The sequence below is a fragment of the Bombina bombina genome, chromosome 10, assembly GCF_027579735.1.
Source record: "Bombina bombina isolate aBomBom1 chromosome 10, aBomBom1.pri, whole genome shotgun sequence".
Taxonomy (NCBI): Eukaryota; Metazoa; Chordata; class Amphibia; order Anura; family Bombinatoridae; genus Bombina; species Bombina bombina.
In genome coordinates, this window is record NC_069508.1 from 192105310 (window position 1) to 192130670 (window position 25361).

The 25361-nt window shown below is 37.5% G+C and overlaps 1 protein-coding gene across 1 annotated transcript in view; it reads left to right on the forward strand.

Moving 5' to 3' along the window:
- Nucleotides 1–7334: 7334 nt before the first annotated feature.
- Nucleotides 7335–25361, forward strand: part of MPL (MPL proto-oncogene, thrombopoietin receptor) — a 52075-nt gene continuing 34048 nt past the window's right edge. Inside the window, exons 1-4 of the mRNA XM_053693214.1 lie at nucleotides 7335–7428; nucleotides 19283–19436; nucleotides 19726–19889; nucleotides 24722–24876. Of these exons, the coding sequence (XP_053549189.1) occupies nucleotides 7335–7428; nucleotides 19283–19436; nucleotides 19726–19889; nucleotides 24722–24876 (567 nt within the window). The remainder of the gene's footprint in view (nucleotides 7429–19282; nucleotides 19437–19725; nucleotides 19890–24721; nucleotides 24877–25361) is intronic.

Below are 25361 nucleotides of genomic sequence, written 5' to 3' on the forward strand. Positions count from 1 at the left end.
ATTGTGCTGGTAACATCTTCACACTCGTCCTTCCCAACCACTTTCTGTCCTTACCGGATCTGTGGGTCCCTGAGAGAGGAACTTTCCAGGTATCCACACTCTTACCCTCACCTCTGCAAACGGATTGGCATCGGATGAGTAGAACTGTTCCACGGAGAGTCCTGGGTTCTTTAGTTCAGATTCCGGAAGAGTGACTTTTTCCAGTACTTTTTACATGGTCACTACAATACTGCACAGACATTTATGACAACTCAACAGTTCGAACTTTGGGACTAGGCAGTATATTACATTTAGTTATGATCTTAGTTTTATTGAATCCCCTACACCTACAATTTCTTATATAAAAGATGGTGGGCAATGTATGAACCATTATCTTCCTACTCAGGGACCTAACTTGGGATATCTATTAGGCTTTAGACCAAGTAGTTATTGATATCCCTTGTGAGGGGTAAGATTCCCAGCTATCTCAGTGTTGTCCAAAAGGAGGTCTCTCGCTGAAACATTGGTCCTTGTTTTGCATTTTCTAATTAACATATATTCTAAAGGTTTGGTGTCCTAGACTTTCACTGACAGCTCATAGCATACACTGCATATAGAGTTTGAATGAGGAGCTAGCTACTATAGAAAACTTATATTGGAATGTACTGATTCATGAAACCTGTATATATGTTTATGATAGAATTTTGCTCTGACCTAAAATGTCACATAACCTCTCTTATTCACTTTTCTAACTGTGACCTACGCTGATGCTACTCTAATCCTCAAGCCAGAACTTATTATGGTGTTTTTGCAGGGGTTTGCTCCCTAACAAGAATTTCTAGATACTTTCTCTAGGTACATGTATACTTAACAGGTTTATTAGCTGAATCCTACACAGAGTTATGTGGCTCCTACTTAAAGGGACACTGTACCCAAAAAAATTCTTTTGTGATTCAGATTGAGCATGAAATTTTAAGCAACTTTCTAATTTACTCCTATTATCAAATTTTCTTCATTCTCTTGGTATCTTTATTTGAAATGCAAGAATGTAAGTTTAGATGCCTGCCCATTTTTGGTGAACAACCTGGGTTGTCCTTGCTGATTGGTGGATAAATTCATCCACCAATAAAAAAGTGCTGTCCAGAGTACTGAAACCAAAAAAAAGCTTAGATGCCTTCTTTTTTCAAATAATGATAGCAAGAGAACGAAGAAAAATTGATAATAGGAGTAAATTAGAAAGTTGCTTAAAATTGCATGCTCTTTCTGAATTACAAAAGAAAAAAATTGGTTTCAGTGTCCCTTTAAGATTAGTAGCGTCACCACCAGTGTTCCCTCTAAGGCCAGTTTTTTTAGTTTCCCAGGAGAGAGACAGTTAATAAGGGAGCCACACCTTGTAGTCTGAATTGTGTAGTGTTTGCTAATTGCTCTAATTAACTGTTTCACTGTTGGGCTGCTCACAAAACTTTCCTTAGAGGGAACACTGGTCACCACTGAATGGCACCTTATTTTGAGGTCTCACTCCTTAACCCTACATATGACCTATGCCCCTACCCTAGTACTTTAAAATTCAGATTTTGTATTTATCACTCATATGACCTTTGGCTTAGCCTCTACAAATTTAGCTTTAATACACAGTACCCACTCCTCTGTACAGCCTTCACAGAATAATTCCTCACACATAGTTTGGTGTAACCCCTCAGCTAGTACATACCAAGTTAGATTAGCTATACACTATCAGGGAAAGCCTTTCTAAGCTAAATCTTTCCCCTATCTATTATGGGGTCAACAAGTTAGAAACAGTTCTCTTATTTTGCACATTTTAATTAACATATATTTTAAATGTTTAGTGACCTAGACTCTCGCCGACAGCTCATAGCGTACGTACACTATATATAGAGTTTGAATGAGGACCCAGTTACTAGAGAAAACTTATGTTATGAATGTACTGATTCATGAAACCTGTACAGTGGGGAAAAAAAGTATTTAGTCAGCCACCAATTGTGCAAGTTTTCCCACTTAAGAAGTGAGAGGCCTGTAATTTTCATCATAGGTATACCTCAACTATGAGAGACAAAATGTGGAAACAAATCCAGACAATCACATTGTCTGATTTGGAAAGAATTTATTTGTAAATGTATGGTGGAAAATAAGTATTTGGTCAATATCAAAAGTTCATCTCAATACTTTGTTAAGTATCTTTTGTTGGCAATGACAGAGGTCAAAAGTTTTCTGTAAGTCTTCACAAGGTTGTCACACACTGTTGCTGGTATGTTGGCCCATTCCTGCATGCAGATCTCCTCTAGAGCAGTGATGTTTTGGGGCTGTCGCTGGGCAACACGGACTTTCAACTCCCTCCAAAGGTTTTCTATGGGGTTGAGATCTGGAGACTGGCTAGGCCACTCCAGGACCTTGAAATGCTTCTTACAAAGCCACTCCTTCATTGCCCGGGCAGTGTGTTTGGGATCATTGTCATGCTGAAAGACCCAGCCACATTTCATCTTCAATGCCCTTGCTGATGGAAGGAGGTTTGCACTCAAAATCTCACGATACATGGCCCCATTCATTCTTTCAAGTACACGGATCAGTCGTCCTGTTCCCTTTCCAGAGAAACAGCCCCAAAGCATGATGTTGCCACCCCCATGCTTCACAGTAGGTATGGTGTTCTCTCTCCTCCAAACACGACAAGTTGTGTTTCTACCAAACAGTTCTACTTTGGTTTCATCTGACCATATGACATTCTCCCAATCCGCTTCTGGATCATCCAAATGCTCTCTAGCATACTTCAGACGGGCCCGGACATGTACTGGCTTAAGCAGGGGGACATGTCTGGGACTGCAGGATCTGAGCCCCTGGCAGCGTAGTGTGTTACTGATGGTAGCCTCTGTTATGTTGGTCCAGCTCTCTGCAGGTCATTCATTAGGTCCCCCCATGTGGTTCTGTGATATTTGCTCACCGTTCTTGTGATCATTTTAACCCCACGGGGTGAGATCTTGCGTGGAGCCCCAGATCGAGGGAGATTATCAGTGGTCTTGTATGTCTTCCATTTTCTAATTATTGCTCCCACAGTTGATTTCTTCACACCAAGCTGCTTGCCTATTGCAGATTCAGTCTTCCCATCCTGGTGCAGGGCTACAATTTTGTTTCTGGTGTCCTTCGACAGCTCTTTGGTCTTCACCATAGTGGAGTTTGGAGTGTCACTGTTTGAGGTTGTGGACAGGTGTCTTTTATACTGATAACAAGTTCAAACAGGTGCCATTAATACAGGTAATGAGTGGAGGACAGAGGAGCCTCTTAAAGAAGAAGATACAGGTCTGTGAGAGCCAGAAATCTTGCTTGTTTGTAGGTGACCAAATACTTATTTTCCACCATAATTTGCAAATAAATTCTTTCCAAATCAGACAATGTGATTGTCTGGATTTGTTTCCACATTTTGTCTCTCATAGTTGAGGTATACCTATGATGAAAATTACAGGCCTCTCTCATCTTCTTAAGTGGGAGAACTTGCACAATTGGTGGCTGACTAAATACTTTTTTTCCCCACTGTATATGTGTTTATTGCAGAATTTTGTTTTGATCTAGAATGTCGCATAAACTAACTTATTCACTTTCCTGCTTGAGACCTACGCTGAGGCTACCCCAATCCTCAACTCAGCACTTATTATGTTGTTTTTTTTGCAGGTGTTAGCTTCTTAATAAGAATCATACACTTAGTTTTATCTCTCCTACTTTAGATTAGTAGCGTTACCACTAAATGACACTTTATTATCAGGTTTTACTCACTAACCCCACGTATGACCTTTACCCCTATGCTAGTACTTTAAAATTCAGATTATGGCGTTTATTAGTTTTAATGCACAGCACCAACTCCTCTGTATAGTTCTCACAGGATAATCCCTCACATATAGTTTAGTTTAACCCCTCAGCTAGTACATACTGAGTCAGATTAGATATTCATTATCAGGGAATACTTTCCTAGGCTAAATCTCTCTCCTATCTATTATGAGGGCGACATTTTAGAAACAGTTATCGCTTTGATGCTTTTACAGGTTATGAGACGATCATGCTTTTTCTCTGAGGAATCATTTCCCCACTGTGCAATTTGTTACAGTACATTTCCCCCTTATCCTACCCTATATAGCTTAGTTTAGACATCTCATTAGACATCTCATGCCATGTAGGACTCACCCCTGTCCCTTAACAGTCATTACCTTCTACCCCCCTCTTAGCCCCTCTACCTTTACACAGCAAACCCTGCTTAAATAGGACTCTCCGTTGACAATCTCTAGCCGCAGCCCCTACCCTCAATAATATACTCTAAGAAAACTGGTTTACATTATTCAAATACTCCCCCGCCCCTCTTTGAGCGGCTTTTGCCCGCTGTACCCCTTTACCTATTACCCAGATCACTAACTATGCTCACTATCTCCTTTAGACTATTGCATACCTGAGCTTTAGTTACCATAATATAACTTACATTGTAAAAAATGAGGTCATTTTCAATTGGACTCAACATTATACTTGTAACATAATACTTTTTATGGTATCTCTATTGAAACTCACTTACAGAGTACAATACATCAGGTAGGTTTACCAGGATGTTGTGATGAATATCTGATTCTTCTCTTTCTCGTACACCAATAGGATACCTATACTGTCAAATGTTATGTCAATGGAGTTACAACTTCTTATATTCTTTTAAAAACTATTGTCTCCTGGACTGTTATAGTCTTATTGATTTCTGTATGTTTGCAAACCTCAATAAAAAACTTTATTTAAAAAAAAAAATTAAAATCCTGCAGCCAATATAACTCACATTACGCTGCTTTCTGCTTATAGTATCTTACATTCGCCTATATTTTAGTATGCATTTGTTTTTCTATTGGGGTTATAAGTGTTCGTATTGTTTTGACAAAAGCTCGCCACCTTTTAGTTGGCGAGAAACAACTGTGATATCTGCAGTGCGAAAATCTTTATAGAATTACTCTGGGATTAGTGAGACATTGTCATATACGCCCATGGAACGCCCATGTTCAGGACATTTTACGAAAAAACAACAATTGCACTTTGCATTTTGTATTTATAAACTCAAATTTCTGTGTGATTTTTGCACATCCAGTGTACTACAATTACGATTTACGCTGTGCATATTTAATTTGATTTATTCCTGTGTAAATTAGATACTAATTTTACTTTTTTGTTAACATGTGATTTTTGGTGCAGAATTTTGTTACGATTTTTGATGCATCTTAACAATACAATTTTTCCCTGCTTATTTTTGTGTGAATGGTTCAAATATTTGTTTTGTATAATGTTTAAAATAGGAATTTTGTTGTGCACATTTCATATGAAAATGCAGTATACGCCCCTTAGCGAGACACCCTGTTTTCAGGGTAAAAAATGGATTTAGATCATTCCACCAGGGAAATAGAAGGACAGGCGAGCATTCATTAATAATCTCGCCAGCCCAGAGAGCTTTCAATCATTGAGCCCTTAGAATAATATGCAGATTTATGTTTTACATTTATATTAGTTGTTTAAATATTGAAAACATAAATGTAAAGGTTTAGTTTCTATAAAGGAATAGGTGCCGACATGTTCAAACAAGGAAACCCTATAAAATAATCCTATGTTCCACACAGCCTTATTTTGACAGTCTCTTTTATTGCCTGTTTTACATCTGTCTCTAACTTTCCTCAGCAGGAAAAATAAATAAGGGGAACTTAAGTTAAAACTTGGCAGCTCCCATTACTTTATAGACACAGAATTTAGAAAAACAACAATTTTCAGAGTTAAAGTACAGGGAATTGGAAAAAATAAATGAAGTATATTGCAAAGTTTTTTTTAGCTGCACATAATTAAATATTTAAAATTATAATTTCAATAATATCCCTTTAAGGAAATATATAAGTTTTATTCTTTCTCAAAGGTGAGAGGTGCTATGATCAAAACCTCCAAATATATAAATGTTTTTCAAGAGGAAATGCCAGAACAAGAGGTCATGATTTTATGTTGAAAGTTTGTTCAGGAGTACTTTGAGATGGGCATATGATGGAAAATATGAAAAATATACTTTCATTATTTATTTTGTTCACTATTATTATAATTTATCAAAGTCCTCTGAGTTCCATAAAGTCATTATTCATACAATGGGGCATATTTATCAAGCTCCGAATGGCTCGCCAGAAACAGAAGACCGCTGCTCCATAACCTGTCCGCTCTGAGCAGGCAGACAGACATCGCCGGAAATCAACCCGATCGAGTACGATCGGGTTGATTGACACCCCCTGCTGGCGGCCCATTGGCGTATTCAGCGGGGTCTGGCGGACCTGATCCGCACTGTCGGATCAGGTCCGCCAGACTTTGATAAATTGGGGCCAATGGCTGTGGGGAATATAACAATGCTGAAGGCACTTAAAACTCTGTTAAATAGTTGGTTCCACATTACTATATTACGCATAGCCATTGCTTGTACATTTTATCCGTCCTTGGGTTTCAACATGACCACAAACTCATGAGCTGAACATGGTCAGTGATTGTCAGGGTCAATAGGCTCACGGGCTGTTTCCTGATAGGGAACCATCAGTTTTCTGCAGTTCATGAGTTAAACTTTATCTATGTATTAATCCCACTTGCATTGGTTAAACATTAATAATCTCTCTGTGAGTAGAGCAAAGATGATATGGTCTAATGAATAAGAGCATGTAAATATGGCACCAAAATGTCCCTTAAACTCGTTAGACTCAGGAGCGGGCAAGTGCATTTAGATATATGAGCTATATGGCAGCAGTGCTTGCAAAAATGTACAACATTGTTACAAAAGTTGATGCAAACACTGCTGCCAAATGACTAAGACAAGTGCATGCTCATGAGGAGCTAATGTCACCAAGAGAACAAAGTCAATTAAGCAACAGACGTAAATTTAATTATTTCAAAAAATAAATATATATATATATGTTCTATCTGAATCGTGAAGTTGGTTCTATTTCAGTCTTCTTTCCTGAAAGCACAACAAGTTAATATGTTTTGTTCTCATTATTTAGAGTTGTTACTCTTCTATGATTTCTGGTACCCCTCTTCTATGTGTCAGCCCCTCTCTTTTCTCTATAGATTCCATGCCTGGTTCCTGCTGTTAAATTTCCTCTCGTTCCCTTTCTGGCCACTAACAGGATGCACAGCCGCTTCTAGCCTTGTCATTGTCAGATGGTACTCACCACAGGCTGGTGGTTTGGGGCCCTTCTCACCCCTCAAGAAATACATTTCCTGAGGCTCCAGCTAAAGAGGCAAGATAAGCTCCTGGCAGAACACTCCAACCAGCAAAGAAAGAGAGAGCAAATAATACAGGTTGTTTAGGCAGAATGGGAGAGCAGAACCTCAGGGGCCACATGCACCTGTGCATCTTAGTGACTGTGTTATTGCATCCTGTGCTGTTATCTCCTGTTACAGAACAAGGTAGGAGAGCACCTCATCTGCGTCTATGTATTTCACATTGATATAAATGTATTTTTGTGTTTGTGTCAGATTGGTAAATCCCTATAGATTCCTAAGAACTAGAATTGTCTCTACAGTGCTTGTATTATAAAACTGTTTATTAAGGATGGAGAGCTGAGAATGCCAGTGAACAGGTACATAGAATACAATAGGTTCTGGTGAGAAAGGAGTTAATCCAGTTGTGAATCTTTTATTCTGTATACAGCATTATCGTCCCCTTTGTTTAAAAATAGGTATAATAAATCTAATGCATTTGTTGTTCCTCTTTGTAATACTAAAGAAATATGTTTGTGCTGGGGAAAGGAAATAAAAAACTTAAAGGGACACTGAACCCAATTTTTTTTCTTTCATGATTCAGATAGAGCATGCAATTTTAAGCAACTTTCTAATTTACTCCTATTATCAAATTTTCTTCATTCTCTTGGTATCTTTATTTGAAATGCAAGAATGTAAGTTTAGATGCCGGCCGATTTTTGGTGAACACACTGTGTTGTTCTTGCTGATTGGTGGATAAAGTCACCCAACAATAAACAAGTGCTTTCCATGGTCCTGAACCAAAAAATAACTTAGATGCCTTCTTTTTCAAATAAAGAAATCAAGAGAACGAAGAACAATTGATAATAGGAGTAAATTAGAAAGTTGCTTAAACTTGCATGCTCTATCTGAATCATGAAAGAAAAAATTTGGGTTCGGTGTCCCTTTAAGTCATTTTTTGCCACTTATCACTTATTTCTATCATCTATCTAGCTCACTCACTCTGTCTGTCTATCTATCTATCTATCTATCTATCTATCTATCTATCTATCTGTCTGTCTATCTATCTATCTATCTATCTATCATCTATCTATCTCACTCACTCTGTCTGTCTATCTATCAATCTATCTATCTATCTATCTATCTATCTATCTGTCTGTCTGTCTGTCTATCTATCTATCTATCGATCTATCATCTATCTATCTCACTCACTCTGCCTGTCTATCTATCAATCTATCATCTATCTATCTATCATCTATCTATCTATCTATCTATCTATCTATCTATCTATCTATCTATCATCTATCTATCTATCTCACTCACTCAATCTGTCTGTCTGTCTGTCTATCTATCTATCATCTGTCTGTCTATCTATCTATCTATCTATCTATCTATATATCTATCATCTGTCTGTCTATCTATCTATCTATCTATCTATCTATCTATCATCTGTCTGTCTGTCTGTCTATCACTATTGAACATGTATAAAAATCTTGTATTTAAATTATTTTCAGCTCCCAAATTACACACCATATATTATTTAAGCAATTTAGCAAGTTTCCGTACTTAAAATGGATTAGTGTTTGATTTATATTTGCTGCCATAAGACCGATGCTCCTTAACTCGTCCGCCACCGCTAAAGTGGTGGACAGCAATTAGCCCGATCGGATACGATCGGGTTGATTGACACCCCCTGTTGGCCGCAAATCTGCAGGAGGCAGCATTGCACAAGCATTTCACTAGAAATGCTTGTGCAATGATAAATGCCGACAGCGTATGCTGCTGGCATTTATCGATGTCCGCCCGCACAATGGTAATTCGACCCCTTGGTCTTTAGTGTAGGAGAAAACTATTAGATTTTACCTAAGCAAAAATATTATAAATGCTGCATCATACTATCAAAAACACCTTAAATTATACAATCACTTCTAAACCAGTTCTGCCCTCTAGTAAAACTCACACACAACATAAATACATATAAACAATACACACAGCCCAGTGCTATTTCTGCTGCTGGTAAGTTTGGTCACATGATCTCAATGGGCAGATGAAGCACCAATTTAATTATATTATCAAATTTGTTTTGTTCCCATGATATTCTTTGTTAAGAGATACCTAGGTAGCATCTGGATCACTACATGACAGAAAATAGTGCTGCCCTCTAGTGCTCTTGCTAATGGATAATATTCTTGCAATACTGCTGCCATATAGTGCTTCAGAAATGTGCATGCTCCTAAGCTTACGTCCCTGCTTTACAACAAAAGATACCAAGAGAATGAAGAAAAATTAATAATATAAGTAAATTAAAAAGTTGTTTAAAATTGCATCCTTTATTTGAATCATGAAAGAAAATTTAGTTTTTTTTAACTATGAATCAGAAAATATTTATATCATATTTCAGTTTAACAACATAAACAGCTAGATTACGAGTTTTGCGTTATGAGTGAAAAAGCATCGTAATGCTTCATAATGCTGCTTTTTCCCTAACGCCACTATTACGAGTCTTGTCGGTATTGGTGTACTGCACACCTTTTTGGCCGTCACGCAACGTCAGTACCGCACTTTCAAAAAAAGTCCTTTTTCAATTGGGCTCCCATAGCGCCGGTATTACGAGTTTGCCTGGGAAGACAAAAAGTGAGCGGTGCACCCTATACTGACAAGATCCGTACCGCCATCTAAAGTTAGTAGTTATGAGTTTTACGTTACAAAGCTTTAGTATAAAACTCATAACTTAAGTGTTAAAAAGTGCACTAAACACCCATAAACTATTAACCACTAAACCGAGGCCCTCCCGCATCGCAAACACTATAATAAATTTATTAATCCCTAATCTGCCGCTCCAGACATTGCCGCCACTAATTTTTTTTATTAACCCCTATTCCGCTGCTCCCCGACATCGTCGCCACTATAATAGACCTATTAACCCCTAAACCGCTGCCCTCCCGCATCGCAAACACTATTTAAAGATTATTAACCCCTAATCTGCCGTCCGCCCATACCGCCTCTATAATAAACCTATTAACCCCTAAACCGCAAGCCCCCCACAATGAAATATACTTAAATAAATGATTAACCCCTAAACCTCTGACCTCCCACATCACTAACTCTACATAAATATATTAACCCTTAAACCTAACCCTAACGTAACCCTAAGCCTAAGTCTAAACCTAACATAACCCTAACACCCCCTAACTTAAATATAATTAAAATAAATCTAAATAAACCTTACAATTATTACCTAAATAATTCCTATTTAAAACTAAATACATTCTTACCTGTAAAATAAAACCTAAGCTAGCTACAATATAACTAATAGTTAAAATAAATACAAAGTTACCTGTAAAATAAAACCTAACCTGCCTTACACTAAAAACTAACATTACAATAAAATAAATTAAATTATTAAAATACAATTTTCTAAATTACAAAAAAAAATAAACACTAAATTACAAAAAATAAAAAATGAAATTATCAAAAATAAAAACGAATTACTCCTAATCTAATAGCCCTATCAAAATAAAAAAGCCCCCCCAAAATAAAAAAGAACCCTAGCCTACACTAAACTGCCAATGGCCCTTAAAGGGCCTTTTGTGGGGCATTGACCCAAAGAAATCAGCTTTTTTACCTGTAAAAAAAAAATACATACACCCCCCAACAGTAAAAGCCACCACCCAACCAACCAACCCCCTCAAATAAAAACCTATCTAAATAGACCTAAGCTAACCATTGCCCTGAAAAAGGCATTTGGATGGGCATTGCCCTTAAAAGCGCATTTAGCGCTTTTACATTGCCCAAACCCTAAGCTTAAAAACCCCCCACCCAAAACCCCTTAAAAAAAACTAACACTAACCCCCGACGTTCCCCTTACAGTTATCGAAGTCCAGACATCCATCCTCATCCAGCCACGAAGTCATCATCCAGGCGGCAAGAAGTCTTCATTCAGAAGGCATCTTCTATCTTCATCCATCCGGCCCGGAGCGGGTCCATCTTCAAGACATCCGGCGCGGAGCATCCTCTTCTTACGATCATTGCTGGAAAATGAAGTTTCCCTTTAAGTGACGTCATCCAAGATAGCGTCCCTTACATTCCTATTGGCTGAAAGATTTCTATCAGCCAATTGGAATTAAAGGGGAACAATCCTATTGGCTGTTGCAATTAGCCAATAGGATTGAGCTTTCATCCTATTGGCTGATCCAATCAGCCAATAGGATTGAGCTCTCATTCTATCCAATCAGCCAATAGAATGAAAGCTCAATCCTATTGGCTGATTGCAACAGCCAATAGGATTGTTTCCCCTTTCCTATTGGCTGATAGAAATCTTTCAGACAATAGGAATGTAACGGATGCCATGTTGGATGACGTCACTTAAAGGAAAACTTCATTTTCCAGCGTCGATCGTAGGAAGAGGATGCTACGTGCCAGATGTCTTGAAGATGGTCCCGCTCCGCGCCGGATGGATGAAGATAGAAGATGCCGTCTGGATGAAGACTTCGCCGGCTGGATGAAGATGGAAGAGGCTGCCCGGATGAAGACTTCTTGCCGCCTGGATGATGACTTCACCAGCAGGATTTTTTCTACAGGTAAAAGAGATGATTTCTTTGGGGCAATGAACCACAAAAGGCCATTTAAGGGACATTGGCAGTTTAGTGTAGGCTAGGGTTTTTTTATTGGGGGGGGGGGGCTTTTTTATTTTGATAGGGCTATTAGATTAAGAGTAATTAGTTTTTAATTTTGATAATTTCGTTTTTAATTTTTTTTAATTTAGTGTTTATTTTTTTGTAATTTAGAAAATTGCATTTTAATAATTTAATTTATTTTATTTTATTGTAATGTTAGTTTTTAGTGTAAGGCAGGTTAGGTTTTATTTTACAGGTAACTTTGTATTTATATTAACTAGGTAGTTAGTAAATAGTTAATAACTATTTACTAACTAGTCTACCTAGTTAAAATAAATACAAACATACCTGTGAAATAAAAATAAAACCTAAGATAGCTACAACATAACTATTAGTTATATTGTAGCTAGTTTAGGTTTTATTTTACAGGTAAGTAAGTATTTAGTTTTAAATAGGTATTATTTGGGTAATAATTGTAAGGTTTATTTAGATTTATTTTAATTATATTTAAGATTGGGGGTGTTAGGGTTAGGGTTACGTTAGGGTTAGGTTTACGTTAGGGTTAGGGTGGGTTATGCTTAGGGTTAGGGTTAAGTTTAGGAGTTAATATATTTGTTTAGTGTTAGTGATGTTGGAGGCCAGAGGTTTAGGGGTTAATAACTTTAGTATTGTGGCGGCAACATTGGGGGTGGCAGATTAGGAGTTAATAACTGTAATGTAGGTGGTGGCGATATCGGGAGCGGCAGATTAGGGGTTAATAGTTTTATTTAGGTGGCAGCGATGTTAAGGGTGGAAGATTAGGCGTTGATAACATTATGTAGGTTGCGGCGATGTCTGGGGCAGCAGATTAGGGATGTTTAGACGTGGTTTTTATGTCAGGGTGTTAGGTTTAAACTTAACTTTTTCTTTCCTCATAGACATCAATGTTACGGAACGTTTGTTTCCATGATTGCAGGTGTTAGGCTTCTTTTTTGCCGGCTCTCCCCATTGATGTCTATGGGGAAATCGTGCACGAGCACGTCAAAGCAGCGCTTGTATTTCGGTGCGGTATGGAGCTCAACGCCACCATATCGCCTGCACAAGCCTGGTTTTTGTAAACCTGTAATAGCAGCGCTGTAGGGAGGTGAAATAACTTTTGTGGCAGTCGTTCATTTCCCTATAGCGCTAAAAACTCGTAATCTAGCTGTTAGTTAGAAAACCCTCTAATCTCATTATTAATCTTACAAATGTACAGGAATATGTTCCAAATTAAATTAAAAGCAATTTGTAATCCTCTTGCACTTACAAACGTTCAGGTAGATTACAAGTTATGTGCGACAGAGGGTATTTAACGAACACAATAAAAGTTGCGTTATTTCACCCTCCATAGCGCTGCCATTAAAAGTTTTCAAACAGCCGGCTTGTGCGTGCGATATGGTTGCGTTAAGCTCCATACCGCACAAAATACAAGCGCTGTTTTGACGTGCTCGTGCATGCTTTCCCCATAGACATCAATAGGGAGAAAGTGTTAGAAAAAAACCTAACACTTGTGATCACGGAATGAAAAGCTCTGTAACGCAGCCCTATTGATCTCTATGGGGGAAAAAAGTTAAGTTTAAACCTGACAACCTAACATAAAAACCACGTCTAAACATCCCTAATCTGCCGCCCCGACATCGCCGACACCTACATAATGTTATTAACCCCTAATCTGCCGATCCTGATATCACTGCCACCTAAATAAATCTATTAACGCCTAATCTGCCACTCCCAACATCGCCACCACTATGAAAATTCATTAACCCCTATTCTGCCGCTCCCCTACACCGCCGCCACTATAATAAACCTATTAACCCCTACACCGCAAGCCCCCCACAACTAAATATACTAAATTAAACTATTAACCCCTTAACCGAAAGCCCCCACAATGAAATATACTAAATTAAACTATTAACCCCTGAACCACAAGCCCCCACAATGAAATATACTAAATAAAACTATTAACCCCCAAACCGAAAGCCCCCCACATTGCAATAAACATATTTAAACTAGTAACCCCTAAACCTAACGCCCCCCTAACTTTATATTACAATTTCAATTTCCCTATCTTAAATTAAATTAAATTAAAACTTACCTGTTAAATTAAAAAAAAATAAGTTTAAACTAACAATTCAACTAATATAACTATTAAACTAAAATTAAACTAACTACTAGTTAAAGAAAACTAAAATACACATTAAAAAAATCCTGACACTACTATAAAAATTACGAAGTATCTAATTACAAAAAATAAAAAATACTAAATTACAAAAATCAAACGAAATTATCAAAAATAAAAAAGAATTGCACATAATCTAATAGTCCTATAAAAATAAAAAAAGCCCACCCAAAATAAAAAAAACCCTAGCCTACAATAAACTACCAATAGCCCTTAAAATGGCTTTTTGTGGGGCATTGCCCCAAAGAAATAAGCTATTTTACTAGACCCCCAACAGTAAAACCTACCACCCAACCAACCCCCAAAAATAATAAACCGAACTCTATCAAAAACCTAAGCTACCCATTGCACTGAAAAGGGCATTTGTATGGGTATTGCCCTCTAAAGAGCATTCAGCTATTTTGCTTGCCCTGAAAAGGGCATTCAGCTCTTTTAAGAAAAGCCCAAACCCTAAACAAAAAAAAAACCCACCCAAAAAAGTTCCACTTCCAGTTCCTGTAGTCCGGACATCCAGGCGGCGAGGTCTTCATACATCCAGGCGGCGTCTTCTATCTTCATCCAGGTGGCATCTTCTATCTTCATCTCGGCGGTGTCTTCTATCTTCATCCCGGCGGCACAAAGCGGGTCCATCCTGAAGATATCCAGCGCGGAGCATCCTCTTCATATGGTCGCTGCCATATACTGAATCTTCAATGCAAGGGAGCCTTTTCAAAATGGCGTCCCTTGCATTCCTATTGGCTGATTTGATTTTGGAAAATCAAATCAGCCAATAGGATGACAGTTAGTGAAATCCTATTGGCTGTTCAAATCATTAAATAGGATGAGAGCTACTGAAATTCTATTGGCTATTCAAACCAGCCAATAGAATGTCAGTTACTCTCATCCTATTGGCTGATTTGAACAGCCAATAGGATTTCACTATTTCTCATCCTATTGGCTGATTTGATTTAGTATTTTTTATTTTTTGTAATTAGATACTTTGTAATTTTTATAGTAGCGTTAGGATTTTTTAATATGTATTTTAGTTTTCTTTAATTGGTAGTTAGTTTAATTTTAGTTTAATAGTTACATTAGTTTAATTGTTAGTTTAAACTTAGGGGGTTCTTTTGACAGGAAAGTTTTAATTTAAGATAGGGAAATTGTAATTTAATATAAAATTAGGGGGGCATTAGGTTTAGGGGTGACTTGTTTAAATTAGTTTATTGCGATGTGTGGGGCTTTCATTTTATGCAAGCTTTTTAACCTCACCGCAAAACTTGTAATGGCAGCACTATGGAAGTCCCACGAAAAAACTTACACCTAGATTACGAGTTTTGCGTTAGAAGCTGTGCGGTGCTAACGAGCAGTTTATGCTCACTGCTCACTTACAGACAGCGCTGGTATTACGGGTTTTTAGAAACCCGGCGTTAACCGCAAAAAAGTGAGCGAAGAGCAAAATTTAGTTCCACATCTCACCTCCATACCGCTTACAGTAGCGGAGAGCTGGTAAAACGTGCTCGTGCACCCTAACATGAACCCCAAGTCTAAACACCCCTAATCTTACACTTATTAACCCCTAATCTGCCGCCCCTGACATCGCCGACACCTGCATTACAGTTATGAACCCCTAATCTGCTGCCCCCAACATCGCTGAACCCTACATTATATTTATTAACCCCTAATCTGCCGCCCCCAATGTCGCCGCAGCCTAACTACATTTATTAACCCCTAATCTGTCACCCACAATGTCGCCACCACTATAATAAAGTTATTAACCCCTAAACCTAAGTCTAACCATAACCCCCCCTAACTTAAATATAATTACAATAAATCTAAATACAGAAAATAATAAAATAATTACAAGATTTTTAAACTAATTACACCTACTCTAATCCCCCTAACAAAATAAAAAAGCCCCCCAAAATAAAAAAAAGCCAATCAGCCAATAGGATTGAGCTGGCATTCTATTGGCTGTTCCAATCAGCCAATAGAATGCGAGCTCAATCATATTGGCTGATGCAATCAGCCAATAGGATTTTTTTCTACCTTAATTCCGATTGGCTGATAGAATTCTATCAGCCAATCGGAATTGAAGGGATGCCATCTTGGATGATGTCACTTAAAGGTACCGTCATTTGGTAAGAAGACTCTGGATGAAGAGGATGCTCCGCGTCGGATGTCTTGAAGATGGACCGGCTCCGCGCCGGATGGATGAAGATAGAAGATACTGGTTGGATGAAGACTTCTGCCCGTTTGGAGGACCACTTCTGCCCGGTTGGGTGAAGACGTCTACCGGTAAGGTGATCTTCAAGGGGTTAGTGTTAGGTTTTTTCAAGGGGGGATTGGGTGGGTTTTAGAGTAGGGTTGATTGTGTGGGTGGTGGCTTTTAATGTTGGGGGGGTATTTGTACTTTTTTTTTACAGATTAAAGAGCTGATTACTTTGGGGCAATGCCAGCAAAAGGCCCCTTTAAGGGCTATTTGTAATTTAGTGTAGGGTAGGGCTTTTTTATTTTGGGGGGCTTTTTTATTTTGTTAGGGGGATTAGAGTAAGTGTAATTAGTTTAAAAATCTTGTAATTATTTTATTATTTTCTGTAATTTAGTGTTTGTTTGTTTTCGTACTTTAGATAATTTTATTTAATTGTAATTAATTGTATTTAATTTAGTTAATTTATTTAATTATAGTGTTGTGTTAGGTGTTAGTGTAACTTAGGTTAGTTTTTATTTTACAGGTAAATTTGTCTTTATTTTAACTAGGTAGTTATTAAATAGTTAATAACTATTTAATAACTATTGTACCTAGTTAAAATAAATACAAAGTTGCCTGTAAAATAAAAATAAACCCTAAGATAGCTACAATGTAACTATTAGTTATATTGTAGATAGTTTAGGGTTTATTTTATAGGTAAGTATTTAGTTTTAAATAGGTATTATTTAGGTATTAATTGTAATTTTTATTTAGATTTATTGTAATTATATTTAAGTTAGGGTTTTTTTTAGACTTAGTTTTAGGGGTTAATACATTTAATATAGTGGCGGCTACGTTGGGGGTGGCAGATTAAGGGTTAATAAATGTAGGTAGGTGGGGGCGATGTTAGGGCCGGCAGATTAGGGGTTAATAATATTTAACTAGTGTTTGCGATGCGGGAGTGCGGCGGTTTAGGGGTTAATATATTTATTATAGAGGTGGTGATGTCCGATTCGTCAGATTAGGGGTTAAAATATTTATTTTAGTGTTTGCGATGTGGGGGGGCCTCGGTTTAGGGGTTAATAGGTCGTTTATGGGTGTTAGTGTACTTTTTAGCACTTTAGTTAAGAGTTTTATGCTACGGCGTTGTAGAGTAAAACTCTTAACTACTGACTTGCAGTACCACGCTTGACAGGAGAGGGTGTACCGCTCACTTTTGGTTAGACTCGTAATACCGGCGCTATGCAAGTCCCATTGAAAAAAGAGGATACGCAATTGACGTAAGTGAATTTGCGGTATTTCCGAGTCTGGCCAAAAAAGTGAGCGGTACACCAAGACATCAAGACTCGTAATACTAGCGGGCCTTAAAAAGCAGCGTTAGGACCTCTTAACGCTGCTTTTTAAGGCTAACGCAACACTAATCTAGCCGTTCATTTTTACAAGTTCGGGACTGATGTTGCGTTACAGGCTAAAAGGCTTGCGGTACAGCTATACCGACAAGACTTGTAATGGCCGCGTTGCTGTTTTAACGCTGAAATTACCATTTTTTTCAGCATTAAAAAGACGAACGCACAACTCGTAATCTACCTGATACTTAGTAATCAATGATTTTGTGCCAACTTTTTTATGCGCATAAACCACCAAGCATACTGCAATATGCAAAGTGCACGCACAAGTGAGCCATATGCCAGTAGTAAGAATAACATATTCTTGAAATGTGCTACTGTAACTCATGGGAATTTGTGCACCCACAAAATCAAATACTCCATATATTTATTTATTTTAAATATACTTATCCATTGGCATCAAATAAAGATCCTCTTTAATATAGTTTAAAAATATATTTTAAAAAATGTTAAAAATATGATGTCCAGGACCTAAAAAAGGAGGGCAGGGAAATGAAAAGAAGCTTTGAAATTTTTAATAAAAAAAATATTACTAATTTGAAATCCAAAGTGATTTTGCATTGTCTTTTTATTATGCATTTAGGGGTTATACAATTCTACAGTATGTAATGGTCCTTTAAGCATTTTATGAGGAATTACCTTTTAGGGACAGGAACTCCATTTTTTTTTTCATGGTTGAGGTAGAATATACTATTTAAAAAATAAAAAAATGTTTAAAAATTGCTGGTAAATATTTTCAAATAATTTTTAAAAATAAGCAAAAATAATTACATTGCTAAGCTGCCTGGAGAAGCCAACTCCACCCCCCTTGTCAGTGTTTAGACACAGGCATTGTATTTCCACTGAGATTGCAGCTTCTAGTTATGCCCATCAGATAATCCCTTTGCACTTTTGCATTCTAACAAAACAACAATAGATATAGAAACAGCCATAGAAGGAAATGTGTTGGGGGAGTTAGAGCTTTACAATTCAGAAACTTAAAAGAAAGGGTTAATAGCGAGGCAGTATAAATTTGCAGGTAAAGAATTAAAGTACATATTATTATATTTTGTCTCACTCCTAACTTGTTTTATGTCTCTTTATAATGTTATACATTGTACAAACACTGCTGCCATCTAGTGCCCAAATGCATTCTTGCAAAACTGCTGCCATATAAAACTGAATCCTCTGAACCATGAAAAAAATGGGTTTTATGTCCCTTTTAGTTATAATGCTTATATACAAGCATAGTTATGTGTTTAATATGTGTATATACACATATTAACACACATATATATATATATACATATATATATACCATAATATACATATATATATGTGTATATTTATATACATATATATTTAAATCTGCTGCCCATTGCTGCGCGACTTACCCCCTTCGCTGCGCTAGTTCTCATGCCGTGTCTCACAGCATGAGAAAGAGGCTCCCTTTGGAACCTATGGAAGCGCCCTCTCGTGAGAGCAATGCTTCCCAGCAATGTGAATGTGAGGTTGCATTCGCATTGTGGCTATTTCGTAATACCAGTGCACATTTGCGTGCGCTGGTATTACTTAGTGGAGCGCAAATGTCGCTTTCGCAAAAGCGTATTTTACGCTCCACTTGTAATCTAGCCTATTGTATCTAGCATTTGTTACGATATAATATCCCTTTAAGAATGAATTTTTGTGTCCCCAGATATTGCTCTCTTATCCGGCCAATCAGAAGCACCTCACTGCTTTACCAGAACTTTCAGTGACCTCACATGTTACTGGGAATCAGATGAACTGGAAAATCTGAAAACTGATGAAGCAAGTAACTCCTCGTATGGTTTCTATTATTACTACGATGGGTAAGAAAAACCAGTGAAATAAATATATTTTTATTTCCAATAGCTATGTGTACATCTGGACCTTGATTAAATCAAAATATATCAATTGTTTTTTGCCCACAGTTTATTATGGATATTTTAGATCAAATATAAATTATTAAGAAATTATTTTCAGTGCTTGAAATGGAAAGAAAATCCAACTAATCATGACATCATATGTTATCAATAATGTATTTTACTCTCACTTTTTCATGTGCAATTTAATTGTGACTGCTGATAGAAGTACGTTCTTTTCCTTGTGCCCTTACAGGGAACCAGAGAAGGAATGCTCACTTGACAAACAGCATAGCACCCACACTATCTATGTTTGCCCTTTTCCTACTGACGATGTACTTATGTACAATAACTTGTATCTGTTGATTAAGGACAGAGAGAAAACTCTTCACTCCAGCAAAATAGAGGTGGAAAACATTGGTAAGACAACACTACATTTAGTAGAATAAACTTGGTGATAACCTTGAATCAATTCATAGCTCCAATAACTTTATATCACTTCTTCCTATCATGCATTTCAAATCACAATCGGCTAGATTTACGGCTAGATTTAGAGTTCTGCGGCCAAAGGGGTGCGTTAGCTACGTGTGCTTTTTTTCTCCCGCACCTTTTAAATACCGCTGGTATTTAGAGTTCACAGAAGGGCTGCGTTAGGCTCCAAAAAAGGGAGCGTAGAGCATATTTAACGCCACTGCAACTCTCGATACCAGCGGTGCTTACGGACGCGGCTAGCTTCAAAAACGTGCTCGTGAACGATTCCCCCATAGAAAACAATGGGGCTGTTTGAGCTGAAAAAAAACCTAACACCTGCAAAAAAGCAGCGTTCAGCTCCTAACGCAGCCCCATTGTTTCCTATGCGGAAACACTTCCTAAGTCTGCACCTAACACCCTAACATGAACCCCGAGTCTTAAGACACCTAACCTTACACTTATTAACCCCTAATCTGCCGCCCCCGCTATCGCTGACCCCTGCACTTTATTATTAACCCCTAATCTGCCGCTCCGTACACCACCGCAAGCTAAATTATAGCTATGTACCCCTAATCTGCTGCCCCTAACACCGCCGACCCCAATATTATATTTATTAACCCCTAATCTGCCGCCCCCAACGTCGCCTCCACCTACCTACAATAATTAACCCCTAATCTGCCGACCGGACCGCGCCGCTATTATAATAAAGTTATTAACCCCTAATCCGCCTCACTCCCGCCTCAATAACCCTATAATAAATAGTATTAACCCCTAATCTGCCCTCCCTAACATCGCCGACACCTAACTTCAAGCATTAACCCCTAATCTGCCGACCGGAGCTCACCGCTACTATAATACATTTTTTAACCCCTAAAGCTAATTCTAACCCTAACCCTAACACCCCCCTAACTTAAATATAATTTAAATCTAACAAAATAAATTAACTATTATTAAATAAATTATTCCTATTTAAAGCTAAATACTTACCTGTAAAATAAACCCTAATATAGCTACAATATAAATTATAATTATATTGTAGCTATTTTAGGATTTATATTTATTTTACAGGTAACTTTGTAATTATTTTAACCAGGTACAATAGCTATTAAATAGTTAATAACTATTTAATAGTTACCTAGTTAAAATAATTACAAAATTACCTGTAAAATAAATCCTAACCTAAGTTACAATTAAACCTAACACTACACTATCAATAAATAAATTAAATAAAATACCTACAATTACCTACAATTAAACCTAACACTACACTATCAATAAATTAATTAATTACAATACCTACAAATAAATACATTTAAATAAACTAACTAAAGTACAAAAAATAAAAAAGAACTAAGTTACAAAAAATAAAAAAATATTTACAAACATTAGAAAAATATTACAACAATTTTAAACTAATTACACCTACTCTAAGCCCCCTAATAAAATAACAAAGCCCCCCAAAATAAAAAATGCCCTTCCCTATTCTAAATTAAAAAAGTTCAAAGCTCTTTTACCTTACCAGCCCTTAAAAGGACCTTTTGTGGGGCATGCCCCAAAGAATTCAGCTCTTTTGCCTGTAAAAGAAAAATACAACCCCCCCCCCAACATTACAACCCACCACCCACATACCCCTAATCTAACCCAAACCCCCCTTAAATAAACCTAACACTAAGCCCCTGAAGATCTTCCTACCTTATCTTCACCTCGTCAGGTATCACACCGATCCGTCCTGGCTCCGATGTCTTGATCCAAGCCCAAGCGGGGGGCTGAAGATGTCCATGATCCAGCTGAAGTCTTCATCCAAGCAGGAGCTGAAGAGGTCCATGATCCGGCTGAAGTCTTCTATCAACGGCATCTTCAATCTTCTTTCTTCCGGATCCATGTTCATCCCGCCGACGCGGAACATCCATCTTCACCGACGACTTCCCGACGAATGACGGTAACAGCCAATAGAATGCGATCTCAATCTGATTGGCTGATTGGATCAGCCAATCGGATTGAACTTGAATCTGATTGGCTGATTCCATCAGCCAATCAGAATTTTCCTACCTTAATTCCGATTGGCTGATAGAATCCTATCAGCCAATCGGAATTCGAGGGACGCCATCTTGGATGACGTCCCTTAAAGGAACCGTCATTCGTCGGGAAGTCGTCGGTGAAGATGGATGGATCCGCGCTGGAGGTCTTGAAGATCAGCCGGTCTTCATCGGATTGAAGAACATAGAAGATGCGGCTTGGATGAAGATATTTGCCGGTCCGGATGTCCTCTTCTGCCCGCTTGGATCAAGACTTCAGCCGGAGGATGGACGTCACTCTTTAGCCCCTGCCTGGGCTTGGATGAAGACATCAGAGGCTCTTCTGGATCGATCGGTGATACCTGGCATGGTGAAGAAAAGGTAGGAAGATCTTCAGGGGGGTAGTGTTAGGTTTATTTAAGGGGGGTTTGGGTTAGATTAGGGGTATGTGGGTGGTGGGTTTTAATGTTGGGGGGGTATTGTATGTGTTTTTTTACAGGCAAAAGAGCTGAATTCTTTGGGGCATGCCCCACAAAAGGTCCTTTTAAGGGCTGGTAAGGTAAAAGAGCTTTGAACTTTTTTAATTTAGAATAGGGTAGGGCATTTTTTTATTTTGGGGGGCTTTGTTATTTTATTAGGGGGCTTAGAGTAGGTGTAATTAGTTTAAAATTGTTGTAATATTTTTCTAATGTTTGTAAATATTTTTTTATTTTTTGTAACTTAGTTCTTTTTTATTTTTTGTACTTTAGTTAGTTTATTTAAATGTATTTATTTGTAGGTATTGTATTTAATTTATTTATTGATAGTGTAGTGTTAGGTTAATTGTAGATAATTGTAGGTATTGTATTTAATTTATTTATTGATAGTGTAGTGTTAGGTTTAATTGTAACTTAGGTTAGGATTTATTTTACAGGTAATTTTGTAATTATTTTAACTAGGTAACTATTAAATAGTTATTAACTATTTAATAGCTATTGTACCTGGTTAAAATAATTACAAAGTTGCCTGTAAAATAAATATTAATCCTAAAATAGCTACAATATAATTATAATTTATATTGTAGCTATATTAGGGTTTATTTTATAGGTAAGTATTTAGCTTTAAATAGGAATAATTTATTTAATAATAGTTCATTTATTTCGTTAGATAAAAATTATATTTAATTTAGGGGGGTGTTAGTGTTAGGGTTAGATTTAGCTTTAGGGGTTAATAAATTTATTAGAGTAGCGGTGAGCTCCGATCGGCAGATTAGGGGTTAATACTTGAAGTTAGGTGTCGGCGATGTTAGGGAGGGCAGATTAGGGGTTAATACTATTTATTATAGGGTTATTGAGGCGGGAGTGAGGCGGATTAGGGGTTAATAACTTTATTATAATAGCGGCGCGGTCCGGTCGGCAGATTAGGGATTAATAATTGTAGGTAGGTAGTGGCGACGTTGGGGGCGGCATATTAGGGGTTAATAAATATAATATAGGGGTCAGCGGTGTTAGGGGCAGCAGATTAGGGGTTCATAGGGATAACGTAGGTGGCAGCGGTGTGCGGTCGGCAGATTAGGGGTTAAAAAATGTAATAGTGTGGCGGCGATGTGGGGGGACCTCGGTTTAGGGGTACATAGGTAGTTTATGGGTGTTAGTGTACTTTAAAGCACAGTAGTTAAGAGCTTTATAAACCGGCATTAGCCCAGAAAGCTCTTAACTACTGACTTTTTTCTGCGGCTGGAGTTTTGTCGTTAGATTTCTAACGCTCACTTCAGCCAAGACTCTAAATACCGGCGTTAGAAAGATCCCATTGAAAAGATAGGATACGCAAATGGCGTAGGGGGATCTGCTGTATGGAAAAGTCGCGGCTGCAAAGTGAGCGTTAGACCCTTTCCTGACTGGTTAGGAGCCTCTAACGCTGGTTTTGACGGCTACCGCCCAACTCTAAATCTAGCCGAGTGATTGCAAAGAATATCTTACTTTCCTGTATCACAAAAGTCACCTATCCTGAAACATAGTTACAGGGGACATTAAAGGGACATTGTACACTAGATTTTTCTTTGCATAAATGTTTTGTAGATGATCATTTATATGGCCCAGCTGGGAGTGTTTTTGTAAAAATGTATAGTTTTCCTTATTTTTAAATAACATTGTGCTGATTTTCAGACTCCTAACCTAACCCCAAAAGTTTTAGATGTATACTGATGTATATTGACTTCAGACTGCTTCTGTTTGTATAATGGGTATTTTCATATGCAGGGGAGGGGGTTCTGCTATCAGCCCCTTTCAGTGGGTGTCCCAGCTTAACCTCATCAGCAGTGCTAAATTGGGATTTTCACAAGTACACTTTTAAAAAAATTTATACTGCGTTTTTTATATCTGTATCTGTGCATACTCTATAGTAGTGTCTATTACTAAATGGTGTACACTGTCCCTTTAAAGTAATATTGGAGATAAGGCCAAAATACATCACCCATGCTGCACTTATAACCAACAAGGCAATATAAAGACTGAGAAGGTTTGCTTGAGGCTACGTGAATGGCTGTCCCAATAGCGAGCAATGCACCAGTAACCAGACTTTAGTTACCTAACCAGCTTGGTCTTCGCAGAGATAATGAGTTCTGCTGTTTAGAGCTGTAGCTTAAATATTAATCATCACAAGTTGAGTAAAGCACATGGACTACTGCACTATAAATACGTGTGATGGACTTAAAACTGAAATAAAACTTTACATTAGTCCGCCATGTTTATATTTAGACTCACATATATGTATGCATTTTTGTTTTAGGATTAATAGATTATCCGGAAGACATACGTGCAGTCTGGATGAGTCATTCAAATACATTTTGGGTAAACTGGAAGGCCCCGGCAAATGAGTTCAAAGAATTTTTTAAGTATCAGATCCAGTTTTGGCCGACAAACACATCAGAAGGGCACCGTCAGGTAAATGTCAACCGATTACCTTCCTCAAAGCTGATACTTTTAACCCCTCCAGTGCCAGGGAATACTTTTCTTCACCTGCTGCCCTAGCACATATTTTTCCCAACTGCAGATTTACATACACCCGGGAAATCTATATCTTTTTGGCACCAATTCAGCTTTCACCTTATGCTGTTTAACTTATTGTTTTTTTTTTTTTTTTCGTTTTTATTCTTTGTCTCTTCCTTAAAAATGATTTGGAATCCGGAGTAACAATATTTTTTCCTATTTATTTTGTTTTATTTATTTTAATTAAACTTAATCTAAAGATGCATTATTTATGGTCATGCTTATGCTTACTATTTTCTTAATAACTGCCTATTCTTTTTCTGTATTTCCGTATAAACTGTTAAATGAAGTGAATGAAAGTGTAATGAATCTTGTATAGCAATTAAATTATTAAACCTTTGTAATAAAGTTATATTTTTTTTATAAAAGTCCTAGTTCCT